This window comes from Bufo gargarizans, chromosome 1, assembly GCF_014858855.1.
Source record: "Bufo gargarizans isolate SCDJY-AF-19 chromosome 1, ASM1485885v1, whole genome shotgun sequence".
NCBI lineage: Eukaryota > Metazoa > Chordata > Amphibia > Anura > Bufonidae > Bufo > Bufo gargarizans.
Window position 1 is genome coordinate 331,213,796 of NC_058080.1, and position 18,765 is coordinate 331,232,560.

At 45.2% G+C, this 18,765-nt stretch overlaps 1 protein-coding gene across 3 annotated transcripts in view; it reads left to right on the plus strand.

The window, feature by feature from the left end:
- The window catches only part of LOC122946477 (unconventional myosin-If-like), a 1,093,167-nt gene that overhangs the window by 652,382 nt on the left and 422,020 nt on the right, over window positions 1-18,765 (plus strand). For 2 of the 3 annotated variants that reach the window (XM_044306152.1, XM_044306161.1), the window contains one exon: window positions 53-139. The exons of the other annotated variant lie outside the window; for it this stretch is intronic. In XM_044306152.1, coding sequence (XP_044162087.1) covers window positions 53-139 — 87 coding nt within the window. The remainder of the gene's footprint in view (window positions 1-52; window positions 140-18,765) is intronic. 3 annotated transcript variants of the gene reach the window in all.

Sequence of the window (18,765 nt, forward strand, 5' to 3'; positions counted from 1 at the left end):
ATGACCATGTGCATGAGTCAACAACAACCCACATTATCTCTTCTCTATGCAGAAAAATGGCTTTGAACAATTCTGTATAAACTTTGTGAATGAAAAACTGCAGCAGATCTTCATTGAGCTGACATTAAAGGCTGAGCAGGTAATATGCTATTGTAACCCAGTACTTTGTTTGTTTTTAACCATCAAATCATGGTAAAGTGTAAATGTAACATAAAAAGTATAAGTAAAATAATGCATCAAAAAGTGTTTGCCAGTGTCAAAGCTCTGTGATTTTGTTCTGTTATGTATTGTATATTATATTGTATAGAAACAATATGAAACAAAACAGTTTCAAACAATTATATTTTCACAGTGTGATCGGAAAGTCTTCAAACCCTTTCACTTTTTTCACATTGTTATGTTGCAGTGTTGTGTCGCCATATTCCACAGAGCTTCATAATTCATGTACAGAACAAAAGACAGCACACAATTAAAGACTAATATACAACTGATACACTAGGAGTAAAGGCTTACAATCTATGAGGAAGTGAGGGTGACTCAAAAGGTATAGTGGATTGTTATATGAAGTGGTCCAGCCAACTTTGTACCAAAATGAATGGTGCAGGCTGAGCTGCACGTGAGCTAGTGCTTTGGGTGTGGCGATTACTGTCACAAGATGGCGTACAGTTCTGAAGAATAAGAGTTGGAGGGGGTTAAATAGTGAGGTGTCAATTTAGGGAACATGATAAGCCTGCCTGAAAATATGTGTTTTTAAGGCACGTTTGAAGGTAAGGAAGTTGGGAACTAACCTGATTGTCCAGGGCAGAGTATTCCAGAGAGTAGGTGCAGCTTGAGAAAAGTCTTAAAGACAGGAGTGAGAGGTTCAAATTATGGAGGATGTTAATGGAGGTCCTTTACGAAAAAGAGAGCATGAGTAGGGTGGTAAACATAATTGAGGGAGGACATGTACAGAGGTGCAACTATATTGAGATCTTTGTGGGTGATGAGGAGTTTGAACGGTAAATAAAAGTTAGAATTATTTTCTAATTTATTGAAAAAGAAAAACTAAAAGATTGCATTGATATAAGTATTCAAACCCTTTACTCTCTCCATGTCACGGGTAGAGTCACGGGAATCAAGATAGAGCGGAGGTGCACCCCCTGAGCTGCCACCCTGTCCCTGCTTACTTGCACCACGCACCCTAGGTGACAGAGCACAACTGGGCGACAGTCCCTAAGCTACTAAGTGCAAGTAGAGAGAAAGAGACAGCAGGGAAGAGGACAGCCACTAAGAAGTTACAATAAGCAGACAAGAGGTATAACAAAAACGGAAGGCGAGGTGGGTCAACTAGCCGAGGTCAGTCCAGGAGGTCACGTCAGAACAAGGGAAGAGGCAAAGACAAATCCGTAAACAAGCCGAGGTCAAAATCTGAGAGGTAGCGTTAAGGTTCAGGGAGCAGGCAGAAGAGGTGTCAAGAGGCAGATCAAGGTTGAATTCCAGAGGTAGCTAAATAACAATAAAGTGCAACCTGTAGCCAGCAGGCCGCCTGTATTTATAGTGGGAAGTGAGGGTCATGTGACGTGACCAGCGTCACATGACCGACAGACAGACAAGTCGAGCACCGAGTGATCAGCTCGGCACTCAAGGCAGACCTAGGAGCAGGGAGCATCCCAGCTAGCAAAGCCGCCCTGGGGACGAGGCCAAACACAGATCCTCGTTCCCGAAGCTACGCAGCAGGTCTGCCGCTGATGGGAGACCGAGTGCGCCTTCGGCGCCCCGTTACACTCCAGTCTTCTTGATTATGATTAGAGTTTTTAGTTCTCTAAAATTCGATTTCGCTGCTTCATCGAATATATTTTTTTTATCGCTTTGTGAAGAATTGCCTTGTCACGAAGTGCATATCTTTGTAAATAGCGGGTACAATGATAGGAAATGATGATTGTGCCGTCCCCATCATTAAACCCTTCAGATGCCACATTAATTTCTGATCGCGACATCTGAGATCAATATTAAGGCCTTTCAAGCCTTAATTGAACTTAGCTCATCCATTTGAGCGGATCAGACCAGATAATCTTGTTTCTCACAATATGAGTGTCCCTTAGGCTACTTTCACACTTGCGTTCAGAGCGGATCCGTCTGCGGTCTGCCCAGACGGATCCGCTCGTATAATGCAGATGATGGGATCCGTTCAGAACGGATCCGTCTGCATTATATTGTAGAAAAAATTCTAAGTGTGAAAGTAACTGCAGACAGATCCGTCCAGACTTTACATTGAAAGTCAATAGAGGACGGATCCGTTTGAAAATTGAGCCATATAGTGTCAAATTCAAACGGATCCGTCTCCATTGACTTACATTGTAAGTCTGGACGGATCCGTTTGCCTCCGCACGGCCAGGCGGACACCCGAACGCTGCTTGCAGTGTCGGCCTGCTGAGTGGAGCGGAGGCCAAACGCCGCCAGACTGATGCATTCTGAGCGGATCCGCATCCACTCAGAATGCATTAGGGCTGGACGGATGCGTTCGGGGCCGCTTGTGAGAGCCTTTAAACGGAACTCACAAGCGGAGCCCCGAACGCTAGTGTGAAAGTAGCCTTATGTGCTTTATTGCAACCTTTTATGTGTCTGTTACTAAGGAGAGGCTTATTTCTGAAGCCCAGATTCGTGAAATATTGAAGCGATTGTTGACCTTTATGAAGTTTCTCCTATCTGCACATAGGATCTTTTGAGCCAACGTGACTTTTGGGTTCTTGGTCCCCTCTCTTACCAAAGTTCTCCTCAGATTACTTAGTTTGGTGGGGCAGCCAGCTCTAGAAGTGTAGTGCTGGTTGTTCCAAACATCTTCTAGTTAATAATTATGGAGGCCACTGTGCTGTTGGAAACTTTCAGTGCAGCAGAAATTTCTTGTCCCCTTCTCCAGATCTGTGCCTCCATACAATCCTATCTATGAGCATTATGGGCAGTCCCTTCCTCCTCGTGGCTTTTTTTTTTTTTTCTCTAATATGCATTGTCAGCTATGAGATCTTATATAGACAGGGGTGTGTCTTTCCAAATTGTAACAGTATCAACCGTTGGTGACGGTCTTCTCCCTGGTCAGCATGGCGCTGTAGAGCTGCTTCAGAGACTTCCAAGCCGAGTTGCGATTTCCAGTAGTTGTGCAGCTCTTACAAGAGCTAGTTCCCTACAACACGAGACGAGGCTGCGAGTTGAGAGTAAGAAAAACAACATTTATTGGTGCCACCCTTGGCCTTAACTACAAGTCCCTATGCAAGGGGACCTCCCCTGGTGACCTGATGGAGAACTGCCTGACAAACACACAGACCATTGGAATTAATCACACTATCCGGGACAAGCCCACACAATGTCACCCCTCTGCCTGGCAGATAATCAGGTTAGACACTGTAGGCAGTGGCGTACCAGGGAAGGGGGGGCTTTGGGGGCGGGCCGCCCCGGGTGCCACTCACAAGGGGGGTGCTGACGCCGGATTCACCCGTCCCCGGCTCCATCCACTGCTGCGACCGTGCGACGCGACTAGGCGCCGGCTTCGGTCCAGTGGAAGAAGGATTATTGCGACGGCGGGCGGCGCGCAACATGACGTGACAACGTCAAGACGCTGATGCCGCGCCGCCGCCTTCACGGATCAGAAGGATCCCATCCATCTATTATACCTGCGCAGCGGTCGGACGGCCGGACGGCGGGGGGGCATCATCAAAATAAATGTGAGACACACACAAGTAAAGTAAATAATTGTGTAATTAAGGGGGGGTCGGGGTGTACCGTGTAATTAAGGTGGGGAGGAAGGGGTGTAATTAAGGGGGGGTGTTATGTTATTAAGGGGAGAAGAGAGGGTGTAATTAAGGGGGGGGGGTGCAGGATTTGTTCATTTTATTGATGGGGATTTGGATTTTTTTTCTTTTTGGTGCAGATGGAAAGGGATTTTTTTTAAGGGGGTGCAGATTTTTATTTTATTAACCACCTCCGGACCGCCTAATGCAGATGTGCGGTCCGGAGGTGGCAGCGCTGCGCACAGCGACGCATATACGCGTCATCTCGCGAGACGCAAGATTTCCTGTGAACGCGCGCACACAGGCGCGCGCGCTCACAGGAACGGAAGGTAAGCGTTAGCGAGTGGATCTCCAGCCTGCCAGCGGCGATCTCTCGCTAGCAGGCTGGAGATGTGATTTTTTTTTAACCCCTAACAGGTATATTAGACGCTGTTTTGATAACAGCGTCTAATATACCTGCTACCTGGTCCTCTGGTGTCCCTTTTGTTTGGATCGACCACCAGAGGACACAGGTAGCTGTGTAAAGTACCACAAAACACCACTACACTACACTACACTACACCCCCCCTGTCACTTATTAACCCCTTTTGAACCACTGATCACCCCTGATCACCCCATATAGACTCCCTGATCACCCCCCTGTCATTGATCACCCCCCTGTCATTGATCACCCCCCTATAAGGCTCCATTCAGAGGTCCGTATGATTTTTACGGATCCACTGATACATGGATTGGATCCGCAAAACACATGCGGATGTCTGAATGGAGCCTTACAGGGGGGTGATCAATGACAGAGAGGTGATCACCCGTATAGACTCCCTGATCACCTCCGTCATTGATCACCCCCCTGTAAGGCTCCATTCAGAGGTCCGTATGATTTTTACGGATCCACTGATACATGGATCGGATCCGCAAAACACATGCGGATGGCTGAATGGAGCCTTACAGGGGGGTGATCAATGACAGAGGGGTGATCACCCATATAGATTCCCTGATCACCTCCGTCATTGATCACCCCCCTGTAAGGCTCCATTCAGACGTCCATATGATTTTTACGGATCCACTGATACATGGATCGGATCCGCAAAACACATGCGGACGTCTGAATGGAGCCTAACAGGGGGGTGATCAATGACGGAGGTGATCAGGGAGTCTATATGGGTGATCACCCCTCTGTCATTGATCACCCCCCTGTAAGGCTCCATTCAGACGTCCGCATGTGTTTTGCGGATCCGAAATTTGTAATAAATATTATTGAAAACATTGAAAAAAGTTTGTGCATGTTTTCTTAACTTTCTTGGGGGGGGGGGGGGTGCCAAACAAAGGGTTCACCCCGGGTGCCAAATGCTCTAGGTACGCCCCTGACTGTAGGTAACCACAGTAAAACCACATTGTGCATAAAGACTCCCATACAGGATGTACAATGTCTCCCCCTGACTGGGAGATAATCAGGTTAGACACTGTAGATGACCCAATCATCTCCAGACATTAAAACCAATCTACAAACAGAGGGCTTCTGTTACATGGCTCCCTCTCAGTGGAACACGCTGGCAGACGCGGTTTGAACCTTTTTCAGGGTAACTTGGGGCTGTCCATTCTCTGTTATGCAGGAGATCAGTCTGTCGGGATAATCCATCTGTGTTGCTATTCTGTTTTCCGGGCCGGTACTGGATGGTAAAGTTGTAGGGTTGGAATGTCAGACTCCATCTCAGTAGCCGGCCATTGTGCCCTGAAACACGGTTTAGCCACACAAGCGGATTATGGTCTGTAACAAGTGTGAACTCCTGTCCATATAAATATGGAGTCAATTTCTTTAAGGCCCACACCAGGGCTAAGCACTCCTTCTCCACCGCCGCGTAGCTGACCTCTCACCTCTCGGGGAAGAAGCTTTCTACTAAGGTAGGCGACAGAGTGCTCTCCTCCATCTTCTCCAACCTGGCTCAGAACTGCCCCCAGTCCGAACATTGAAGCATCTGTTTGGACAATAAAGCGTTTGTTAGGGACTGGGGCAGCCAAGATGGGCGCATGAACTAATGCAGTCTTAAGGGCTTGGAACGCAGTTTCACAAATCGAAGACCACATGACCTGTCGGGGTAAATTTTTCTTGGTCAGGTCAGTCAGTGGTTTGGCAATGGCGCTATAGTCTGGTATAAGGAATCTGTAATAACTGGTTGTGCCCAGGAAGGCGAGTACTTGGGTCTTGGTGCGAGGTGTGGGTGAGTTAGTGACAGTCTCAATCTTAGCAGGCCCAGGTCACTGTTTCCCACACCCCACCCAGTGCCCTAGGTACTAGACCTCAGCCATCCCAAAATTGCATTTGTCTGGTTTCAGAGTCAGGCCAGCCACCCGAATCTGATCCAGCACCATTCCTACGTGAGCTAAGTGTCCCTCCCAGAACTCACTATAGATCGCTATGTCATCCAGGTACGCACAAGCAAAATCCTGGAAGCCATCAAGGAGTCTGTCCACCAAGCGCTGGAACGTGGCTGGAGCATTTTTCATCCCGAATGGCATGACCTTAAACTGGTACAGGCCAAACAGGGTGAAAAAAGCCGACTTGGGGATCGCCTCCTTGGCCAGGGGAATTTGCCAATAACACTTACAGAGGTCAATGGTGGTTAAATAGTGTCTCCTGGCTATGTGAAAAAAAAGCTCCTCTACTCGGGGCATAGGGTAGGCATCAGTCCCTGTCCTGTCATTTAACTTGCAGTAGTCCACACAGAATCTGGTGGTATCATCTGTCTTGGGCACTAATACTACAGGAGATGCCCAGGGGCTGTCTGAGAGTTTGGTTACCCCTAACCTCAGCATCTCATGAATCTCCTTCCGCATTCCCTCTCTGACTGCTTCAGGGATGCTGAAAGGGGGCTGTCGGAGTGGTGCTTGTCCAGGGCATTGTACTCTGTGAGTCGTGAGAGGAGAGTACCCAGGCTCTTGGGAAAAAAGTAAGGCTATTAGCCTGTAATAGGTTGTGCAACTGTTCCCTCTCAGTGGAAGTGAGTTTGTCCCCTAACTGAACCTGGCTAAGGAGATCGGCGGGTGACCCCTTCTCTAAGAGGTCAGGTAAGGGTAGGTTGTCAGGGTACTCTCCGGTCTAAGTATTCTTTCAACATATTAATATGAAAGGCTCTTTTTAGCCTCTCATCCTTACATCTGGCAATGACATAAGTTGCATCGCACAGCTTCTCTATCACCTAATAGGGTCTCTGCCAGGAGGCCTGCAGTTTATCATGCTAAGGCTACTTTCACACTAGCGTTCGTCGGTCCGCTCGTGAGCTCCGTTTGAAGGGGCTCACGAGCGGACCCGAACGCAGCCGTCCAGCCCTGATGCAGTCTGAATGGAGCGGATCCGCTCAGACTGCATCAGTCTGGCGGCGTTCAGCCTCTGCTCCGCTTGCCTCCGCATGGACAGGCGGACAGCTGAACGCTGCTTGCAGCGTTCGGGTGTCCGCCTGGCCGTGCGGAGGCGTGCGGATCCGTCCAGACTTACAATGTAAGTCAATGGGGACGGATCCGTTTGAAGATGCCACAATATGGCTCAATCTTCAGGCGGATCCGTCCCCCATTGACTTTACATTGAAAGTCTGGACGGATCCGTACAAGGCTATTTTCACACTTAGCTGTTATATGCTAAAATAATGCAGACGGATCCGTTCTGAACGGAGCCTCCGTCTGCATTATTATGATCGGATCCGTTCAGAACGGATCCGATCGAACGCTAGTGTGAAAGTAGCCTTAACGGGCTTTAATACTAAGACCTTTTGTCCTATAAAGAAATTGTGTTGTCGGGCACCCCTATCATACCACACCTTCTGTCGTCCTTGGGCTGCCTGGAGGTTGTCTTTGACTGCCCGTGCCAGCTGCTCCATACAGTCCTGAAGCTCCAGTACGTATGATAAGATTGGGGTCCCTTCATTCTCCGTTGTGCCCTCCCAGTGCCCCCTGATGAGCTCAAAGGGCCCGCACACCTTTCTTCCATATAAAGTTGTGTTCAAAATACTAGCAGTGTGTTTAAATAAGTGAATAAAGCTCAAAATCTTTCTAATAGCTTTTATTTCCATATACACAAATACATTGGGAACACTACACATTGTATTCCAAATCAAAACATGAAGAAAAGTATATTACATTTGTTTTGTTCCTCAAATAAAGTTAAAGAAAAGTGAATATTAGACTGTCCAAAAAAATAGCACTCACTATATAAACTGAAAATTGTTTGAAGATTTAGCTTTCCTTTGAATCACTGAACTAATATTTCATTGTATAACCAGTGTTTCTGAGAACTGCTGTACATCTGTGTTGCATGGAGTCAACCAACTTCTGGCACCTGTGGACAGGTTTTCCAGCCCAGGATGATTGGACTACATTCCACAGTTCTTCTCTATTTCTTGGTTTTGCCTCAGAAACTGCATTTTTTATTTCACCCCACAAGTTTTGGATTAAGATCCAGGGATTGGGCTGGCCACTCCATAACGTCAATCTTGTTGGTCTGGAAACAAGATGTTGCACGTTTACTGATGTGTTTGGGGTCGTTGCCTTGTTGGAACACCCATTTCAAGGGCATTTCCTCTTCACTATAAGGCAGCATGACCTCTTAAAGTATTCTGATGTATTCAAACTGATCCACGATCCCTGGTATGTGATAAATAGGCCCAACACCGTAGTATGAGAAACATCCCCATATCATGATGCTTGCACCACCATGCTTCACTGTCTTCACAGTGTACTGTGGCTTGAATTCAGTGTTTGGGGGTCGTCTGACAAACTGTCTCCAGGCCACTAGACCCAAAAAGAACAATCTTACTTTCATCAGTCTACAAAATGTCTCTTTAGGCCAGTCAATGTGCTCTTTGGCAAATTGTAACACCTTCAGAACATGTCTTTTTTCAACAGTGGGACTTTGCGGGGGCTTCCTGCAGATAGCTTGGCTTCACATTGTAACAGTACTCACAGATAACTTTAGACCTTCTTTGATCTTCCTGGAACTGATTGTTGGCTGAGTCCTTGCCATTTTGGCTATTCTTCTATCCATTTGAATGATATTTTTTTGCTTTCTTCCACATCTTTCAGGCTTTGGTTGCCATTTTAATGCATTTGCGATCATTTTAGCTGAGCAGCCTATCATTTTCTGCACTTCTTTATATGTTTTCCCCTCTCCAATCAACTTTTTAATCAAGGTACGCTGTTCTTCTGAACAATGTCTGGAACTACCCATTTCCTCAGAAGTTCAGAGAGAAATGCACTGTAACCAGCATGTACAACATTTGCTGCCTGCCTTCCTTTAATATGAATAATTGCCACCAGTTTTTCAAAGGATGAATGATCTCACTTATTGAATAGTGTTAATCACGAATATTAGAATTTCAAATTTTTATAGCGTATATAGGTACTATGAAAATTTGCAAATATTTCGAATATAGTTATATATATTTGTAATTTTGAATATTCGAAAATTAAAATTCCTCTTTATTTTTTCGATTTTTTTTTTTTTTAATCAGTACACATGATCCCTCCCTGCTTCTAGCTTGTGGGCCAATAAGAAGGCTGCAATATACTTGACTTTAGGAGTAGTAGTGTTTGCGAATTTTGCTCTATATTTGTTCTTTCGAATATTCGCTATATTACTATATATTCTTGTTTTAGAATATTACAAATATTCGAAAAAACTAAGTTATAGCAATATAGCTAATATTCGAAAAAAAACGAATATAGAGCAATTTAGCTAATATGGTGTTATAATCTTCTTTGTCTAATAGTTGTAAGTTGAAAAATTCACACTAAAAATTTGAATCTGAAAATTCGAATTATGAAAATTTGCATATTACCCAATCATTGCCTTGCCGATTTTTTGGAGGAAAAAAAATCGAGAATTTTCGAATATTCGACGAATATTCAAAAAAAATATTTGCGGAATATTGCGAATTCGAATATGACCCCTGCCGCTCATCACTATTATTGAACTCCACACTGCTATTATTTTGAACATGCCACTTTCAATAAGTGATTAAATTACAGAGAATCAGCAGCATGCATGTCATGACTGTTGGGTCTGTTGGATTTCTATTACTCTACTACACCTGCTATTAAATTATTATTATTATTATTATTTTTTTAAATATTTTATTATTTCAATACAAAATTTTAAATCCTTATTACATACTCCATGAGTCCACCATTTCCAATCTGTAAGCATAATTAACAATAATTTCATACAAATATCCCTAACAGTGTTAACATTAAAAAGAAAAACAAAAAACAAAGGGAGGTCTCCTAGAGGGGAGGGTACCAGGACCACCCAGCATCCATGGCTTAATAAAATAGATGAACTCTCAGCCCAAGTTCTATGTGGCTACAGGGATAGAGGTCCGACGTCCAGACATCCACCAAGCAGTGAGCGCCACTCGCGCACGCCCTCACCCAGACACAGGAAAATACAAGCCAAGAGGTTGGCACCAGTGTGACCAATCGCTTGATATTCCCATACTACCTGTAGGCGAACTTGCAGCGATCTTTAATCGCAAGCCTTTAATAGAGCAAAAACCAAGAAGAGGGGGTCCAGCAGTCTCACCACAGTGGTCGAAAACCCACTCACATATTTCACTGCCTCATCCCCATATGATTAATCATATCAGAGCCATAGTTCGCCATACCTTGCGTACATTCATTCACATAGATATTTCATGCAGCAGGGAACTCAAATCGAATGTCAGATACTGGCAGCTGAAAAAGGAAATATAGACAGAGAACAGAGCCTGAAATCAGCTCTGTCTCCTTAAAAGGGCACACAATAGCGCGCTCGTCACGTATGATCCCTGCCTGCGCTCGAACTCCGTATCCAACGGGAAGAGCCGTACCCCGAGCCGCGCCCGGCACCCGGGGACCCCCGGACTCCAAGCCGCGACCCCCCACCCACATATCGCTCGGTATTTTAAATAGCTGAGAGCCCCCAACATCATTTAATGCCGGGAAGTCCCCCCTCCACCATCCTGGAGACCCACCCGTGCTCGGATATACCTTCACATTCTTCATCAATAAAGTACATAAGGAAACACCGGACAAATAGAATTTTCCCCAGCTCACCCCTCCCACCCATCCCCCACCTTGCAGGAAACAACAAAACAAAACAAAACAAAAAAAAAAAAATGGGAAAAAGTCCTAATTAGTTAGCCATGTCCCAGTCTTTCCATAAGCTATTCCACTTTGAATAAGATCCTCTTTGTCTGTGTAGGATCCTCTCATAGCTTTTCACTTTTTCCACCAGGCTCAGCCAATTATTACAGTCTGGGGCGGGAGAGCAGAACCAAGATCTTGAAATCAGGAGCCTAGCCAAGAACATCACCTTAACCAACAAGTGACTTTTTATAGGTTGATGGTTAACCTCAGATAAGTCTCCCAGGACCCAGATCCTGGGGGACAGGGGAACAACAATTTTAAGTTTGCGCGCCAAATTCTTTTGGACCAAACTCCAGTACCTGCTCACCATTGGGCAGTCCCAGAACAGATGTAAATGATCTGCCTCGGGATCGCCACAGCGTGGGCAGTCAGAGGAGGCCCGGAATCCTCTTCTATATAACCATACAGGTGTCACATTATGTGAAACCAATTTTAAACTTTCCCCTATATTCTCCCAGTTTGGAGAGCCCCCCTCTAAAAGAAGAGAGGACCAGGCTCTCTGTCCTGGAGAGAGAACACCCAAAAAGAAATTATGCATTAAATGTCTATAACAGTGCGATAATTTAATTCTCGTGACAATTTTCTTACGAATTAAATCCTGTAAAAATGCAGGAGTATCTATAATAAAATAATTACTATTCAAGGTGCTAGAGAGTGCTAACCTCAATTGAAAATATGCAAACCAAGCCACCTCACCTAAATTTGCCCTTAGTTCCATCAGGGACAAAATTTGTCCACCACTGACTACTTGGTGTAAGTACTGCACATTTTTGGTCCTCCAATACTGGCGGCAGCTTGAGTCGTTTAAATTAAGAAGTTTTGGGTTATGCCATAATGGAGTGCAAATAAGCGAAGCCTTAACTCCACACCAACTCCTTATGAGAGACCAAGTCTTCATAGCCATTCTGCAGAAAAACGTATATCCGCTCAGTAAATAATCTGATTCCAGTACGGTGAAAAAATCAGAGAAACCTGCATCTTTCACCACTTTACTGCAGAAGGGACTATTTTGCCAATCATTAAAAAGGCATAGTTGGGAGGCCACAAAATAGCCCCTAAAGTAAGGGAGGTTAAGACCTCCCTGACTATAGGGCATAGAAAAATAAAGTGCCTTCAGTCTCACGCGCTTCCTCCCCCATAATAAATCATTGAGTATACGCTCTATCAGTCTAAAATACTTGTCTGGAATCCATATAGGCGAGTTGCGCAGGACATAAAGAACCTGGGGAAGCACTACCATTTTTATCAATGAGATTCTGTCCGCTCTTGCTAGTAGAATTTTTTGCCATATCTTAATTTTCGCTCTTAACTTCGTCAACAAGGGAATCAAATTAAGTTGTAAATATTCCTGAGGTTTACCGGAAACTGTTATCCCCAGGTACTTTATTGAATCAGAGATCATTAATCGGTTATTAAATTCGCCTCGCAATTCGTCTATAGGGAGGAGGACGGTCTTATCCCAGTTGATCTCAAGTCCGGATAAATCGGAGAAGTGATTAACCAGGTCCATTATACGAGGGAGAGTAGTATCTGTTTGATGAATAAAAACCAGAATATCATCTGCATAGAGGGATACTCGGTCATGCTTCCCCATTATGCCAAAACCAGCCACCTCCGGATCTTGTCTTATCATAACCGCTAGAGGTTCAATATAAATATTGAATAAAAGGGGGGAAAGGGGACAACCTTGGCGAGTGCCTCTTCCCAAAGTAAAGCTCTCTGTCATTGAATCATTGATCCTAATCCTGGCAACTGGGGAATTGTAAAGTAACTGGACCATCGCAATAAATCTTGGGCCAAAGCCCATTTTTTTCATTATCTCCCAAAGAAAAATCCACTCCACCCTGTCGAAGGCTTTCGTGGCATCCAGCGACAGGATAGAGCGGGCACCACGCTCCGGGGATTGAATATTAGTAAATAACCTATGCAAATTGTGATGGGTGCTCCTATTTGGCATAAAGCCATTTTGATCTGGGTGAATAATCGTGGGCATAACCCGCGAGAGCCTCCTAGCCAGAACTTTTGATAATAGCTTAGCGTCAGTATTTAATAAGGATATTGGTCTGTAGGAGCTCAGTTCTACCGGATCTTTATCCTTTTTTAAAATTAAAACAATGAGAGCCTCCATCATAGAATGTGGGAGTTTCCCTCCCTGAGCCGCTTGGGAGAAAACCTCCGACAGGTGGGGGAGAATCACATCGCTATACTTGCGATAGACCTCATGTGGGAGGCCATCTGCCCCTGGCGATGAGTTCCCCAAGACGGACCCAAGGGCCTCCTGCAGCTCCGTAAAAGACAGCTCCTCCTCCAAATATCCCCTCTGAGCTTCACTTAACGTTGAGAGTGGAATTCTCTCTAGGAACCGCATCGCCAGCCCAGATGACAAACCAGAAGAGGATCTATATATCTGAGCAAAGTATTGTAAAAAAAGTATTCCCAATTCCATCTAAATCTGTTATGATTTCACCCTCTGCATTACGGATGGAAGTAATGTTTTTTTTCTTTTTTTTATCTTGTTGTGTAATTATTCTGGCTAAAAGCTTACCCGGGCGTCCAGATTCGATAAAATAATTGAGCCCCTTAAAGAATACCCTATGGTTTGCTTTCTCTGTTACATATTTCTCCAAAGAACAGCTAGCCTTCTGCATTCCTTCCCTATTGTACTCAGTGGGGTGGCTAGCATATCGCTCAGCTGTAAGTGCGGCTGTCTTAACCAACTCCTCCTCTTTCTTCCTAAATGTTCTTTTTACTGCGGCAATCTCACTTATAAAGGCCCCCCTCAGATATGCTTTAAAAGCATCCCACACTGTGTTGAGATTGGCAGAGGGAAGATTCACCTCCCAAAAGGAGGACATCACTAATTTCATTGACTGTAGATTATCCATGATAGTGAGCCAATATGGATTCAACTTGAATCCTAGCCCCCTGGTATCCTTATTCTTCCCACTGCGGACCTCAACCAGTACGGGTGAGTGATCAGAGACTGTTCTTACTCCATATCGCATCTTACAGATATTACTCAAGTTGCTCTCATTGGTAAGTGCTAGATCGATCCTTGACATTGCTCTACCCCCCCTGCTCACACAGGAGTATACTCTCTTTCCTCCGCCAAAATATTCCCATATATCCACCACTCCAAGCTCTGTGCAAAATTGAAGCAGCGGGGAATTACAAGGATTCCTCCCCCTTTCCGCATCCAGTGAGAATCTATCTTTTTTAGGGTCAATGACTGCATTAAAATCCCCCATCAGGATTAAGCGACATTCTGGTCTCTTTTCATAAAAGAGCATTAACTGAAGCAATGGATACATTGAGAATGGCGGGGGTATATAGAAAAAAGCTAAAATATAACTATCGCCATACAGCATGCCACGCAAGAAAATAAATCTACCCTGAGTATCTATATAAGATTTTATGAGGGTAAAATCTATAGAATTATGAATAAGAACCGAAACACCCCTAGAGGAGCCACTAAAGGTAGAATGATACGATTGGGAGTGCCATCCCATTGTCAAGCGGAACACGGTTTATTTGGTTAAATGAGTTTCTACTATACAGATAATCGCTGGAAGGTATCTTTTTAATGCATCCATGATCGCTTGTCTTTTAACTCTTTCCCCAAGTCCTCTGACATTCCAAGCTACAATTCTAGTGGACATCCCTCAAAGAAAAAAAAAAAAAAAAAAAAACAAACACCCTGCAAGGTGGGTCCCTCTCTTGATCCGCCCGAACTAGTCAGCGAACTTCTAACCTCCGGCCGTTCTCCCCCCAGCCTGCCCCCCCCTCCCCCTCGTCCCTATAGTCATAGTGATGCACAATTTCAGATGCCCATTTGATCCATCCAATCTGATGCTTGTTGTGATGTCTCAAAAAAAAGAGAAGTCCCGTTATGAATTACTTAATTTCGCTGGATACTGTAGAGAGTATTTAATCTCCTTGACCGCCAGACGTTTCTTTATCTCTACAAAGTTTCTTCTTCTTTCCTGGGTCTGCCGTGCAAAATCAGGAAAGAAGAGCAGCCTTGTGCCCTGGTGTTCAATAGGTGTACATTCTCTTGCTCTTCTCAAGATCATATCTCTATCCGCGGATAATAGTAATTTAATCAAGATTGCACGCAGGGGTCTCCCTGGGGTAGGTTTCCCCCCTGGAATTCGATGGGCTCTTTCTATATGAAACATGGAAGAGAAATTATCACTGCCAAGATTTTTCAAGATCATATCTTTAAGTTGTTCCTCTAGCTGTCGGCCTTCAGCTCCTTCTGGAAAACCAATTATACGAACGTTATTACGCCTTGACCTATTTTCTAAATCCTCTAACTTATTTTGAAGTGCTAGGTTTTCTGAGGCAAGAAGCAGAGTTTTTGATTTCAGTTTGCAAAGAGTTGTAATTAGAATCTGAAAATTCGAATTATGAAAATTTGCATATTACCCAATCATTGCCTTGCCGATTTTTTGGAGGAAAAAAAATCGAGAATTTTCGAATATTCGACGAATATTCAAAAAAAATATTTGCGGAATATTGCGAATTCGAATATGACCCCTGCCGCTCATCACTATTATTGAACTCCACACTGCTATTATTTTGAACATGCCACTTTCAATAAGTGATTAAATTACAGAGAATCAGCAGCATGCATGTCATGACTGTTGGGTCTGTTGGATTTCTATTACTCTACTACACCTGCTATTAAATTATTTGCCATGTAGAAATATAATTTCTACCAAAAACAGTGATTAGGTTAGTGATGTCTGACTGCTATTATTTTGAACACAACTGTAGAAACTCGAAGGGGGAGAACCCAGTTGATTCCTGCGGTACCTCCCTATAGGCAAATAGGAGCTGCGGTAGGAATCGCTCCCAGTCTCTGTACTTGTTGGTGAAAGTTGTGAGCATTTGCTTCAAGGTTCCATTGAAACGCTCACAGAGGCTGTTAGTCTGGGGATGGTAGGGTGAACTAAGTAGTGATTTATTTTGGCAGACCTTCCACAGCTGCTGTGTCAGTTCTGCAGTAAATTGTGTGCCTCTGTCCGAGAGGATTTCCTTGGGAAACCCGACTCGGGAGAAAATCTGCACCAGTGCGGTAGCTACAGTGTCTGCCTGTATGTTTGACAGAGCAACTGCCTCTGGATATCAAGTAGCATAGTCCACCATGGTAAGTATGTACATTTTTCCAGATGGACTAGGGTTGGCGAGGGGTCCCACAAGGTCAATGGCTATCCTGCTGACGGCATCTTCAATAATTGGCAGGGGTACCAAGTGAGCCTTGGGGTGATTTTCCCCCCCCCCCATTTCCCCACTCGCTGGCACATATTGCAGGTTTAGCAGTAAGTCTGTACATCTGTGTGTACCCCAGGGCAAAAGAAGGTCTGGGTTACCTGGTGTAACGTAAGGGTTACTCCTAAGTGCTCGGCCAAGGGAATGCCGTGCCCGATCCTAAGAATTTACCTTTGATACTTGCTGGGGACTACTAACTGGCACTTTTGGTAGGGGTTCTGTCCTGCCTGTTCGATGACCTGGTATAACTTATTAACGTCCCACATAAAAACTTTGTTGTCCAACCCGCCAGCTCCTGTTCCCGCCTTTTCCCTATATTTCTGGAGGGACGGATCCACTCTAGTCTCCCTCCCAAGCTATCAAGGTCTGGGGATTAGTCACAGTCAGGGGGTGTCTTACCTGGGTCTCTGGAGCTGGTGAACTGGTCTATCCCATTCTAGCTTGGGCCCTGGTTGTCACGGGGTGTGCAGCTGCTGTAGAGATGGGAACATACGCAGAAGTGATGAGGGGGCCCAAATCATTGCCCAGAAAGAATTCTGCAGGTAAGGTATCCATTATGCAAACTTTTACTACACCAGATCCGGCTGCCCAGTCTAGGTGAACGCGGGCAGTAGGCAGGCGAAATATGGCTCCTCCAGCCACTCAAACAGCTACAGTTTGGCCCGTATGCTTATGGGATGGAAACAAGTGCCACTGTACCAGTGTAATGGTAGCCCCAGTGTCCCGTAATCCTTGGGCGACCTGTCCATCGAGTTTGACCTCTTGTCGGTGCTGCTGTCTATTATACACGGAATCAGCTTAAATGGGATTTACCTCGTACAGTACCCCCAAATATTCCTTAAGTTGAGTGTCCATGTCTACGCAGTGGACAGCCGGGGTATGGGATGCAGCAGGGGTTGACACAGTGGGTGACTTGCTCCAGGGAAATCGGGGGAGGCCAAAAGGGCAATTGGCCACTAGGTGTCCTGGTTTGTGACATCAGTGAAATTAGCAAAACGAGGGGGGCCAGGCGGAACAGGGGCCTAAACTCCGGTCGGAGAAAGGGTCCAGCTGTAGATTATCGAAGAAATGCTCTAAGAGAAAAATTTGTAGCACCTCCTCGACAGATATGGCCTGGCATCCATTAATCCAATTGGCAGCGGTGTGGTGACATTTGTTAGCCCATTCCATTTGGGTGTCACATCCCCGTTTTTAGGTATCTCAGAATTTCCGCCGGTATGCCTCAGGAGTTAGGGCATACCGTTTTAAGTAAGATGTCTTTGACAAGGTGGTAGTGTTTTACCTCGTCCTCTGGGATCAGAGGCTTCTGCTGCTCTTCCGGATAGCTGGCCTGATAGATTGTTAACCCATTCCTCTGGGGGTAACTGGTGAAGTACACACTGCCTTTCAAAGTCCGCCAAATAGCTGTTGATCTCCCCATCTGCCTCCCGGAACTGTTTAAATTTAGTAAATGGTATCTTACATTTTTCTGTGATGGCTTGAGTAAGGCTGACTGGGGGTGGCTCTGGAGGTCGCTGGGCAATAATTTGTTGCATCTCGTATTACATCTGTCCTCGAGCTTCCGCTGCTACCTTGGCAAAAATCTGTGCAATTCGTTCCTCAGAAGGGTTTGGCCCATAGATCGCCAACCGCTCCCTCACTATGCGAGCCGTTTCGTCTCCAGATGGGGTAAGGGTTTCAGCCATGGCAGAATTTTGATCCAGCTGCTGTAACTCAGCAATCAGCTCCCTCTTAGGTCGGTTGCTTGCACTCCCTCCACGGCTTCCCAGTAGATACTTGAGGGCCGTCGTCTTTAGCTGCTCATATTGGCTTTCCATTCGAACTGCACGCCTCCTGGGGTAGTAGGACCATCCCACCGCTTGCCACCAAATGTAACGGTATCAACAGTTGGCAACGTCCTTCTCCCCTGGTCAGCATGGCGCTGTAGAGCTGCTCCAGAGACTTCCAAGCCGAGTTGTGATTTCCAGTAGCTGTGCAGCTCTTACAAGAGCTAGTAGTGATATAGCTGTTCCCTACAACACAAGACGAGGCTGCAAGTTGAGGATAAGAAGAAAACCATTTATTGGTGCCACCCTTGGCCTTATATACAAATCCCCATGCAAGGGGACCTCCCCTGGGGCCTTATGGAGAACTGCCTGACAAACACACAGACCATTGGAAATAATCACAGAATCCGGGACAGTCCCACACAATGTCTCCCCTCTGCCTGGCAGATATTCAGGTTAGACACTGTAGGTAACCTAATCATCTCCAGACAGTAAAACCACATTGTGTATAAAAACTCCTATACAGGATGTACAATGTTTCCTCCCTGACTGGGAGATATTCAGATTAAACACTGTAGGTAACCCAATCATCTCCAGACAGTGAAACCCAATTTTTTTATACGCATTAAAAGTACCCCAAAATCCACAATATTCCAACAGACAAACAGAGGGCTTCTGTTACACATGTCCAATCAACTGAATTTTCCAAAGGCAGACTCCAATCAAGGCATAGAAATAAAAAGTTGAGCAAGAGAAATTGGAGGCCCCAAGAGATACATTTTAAGTGTCAT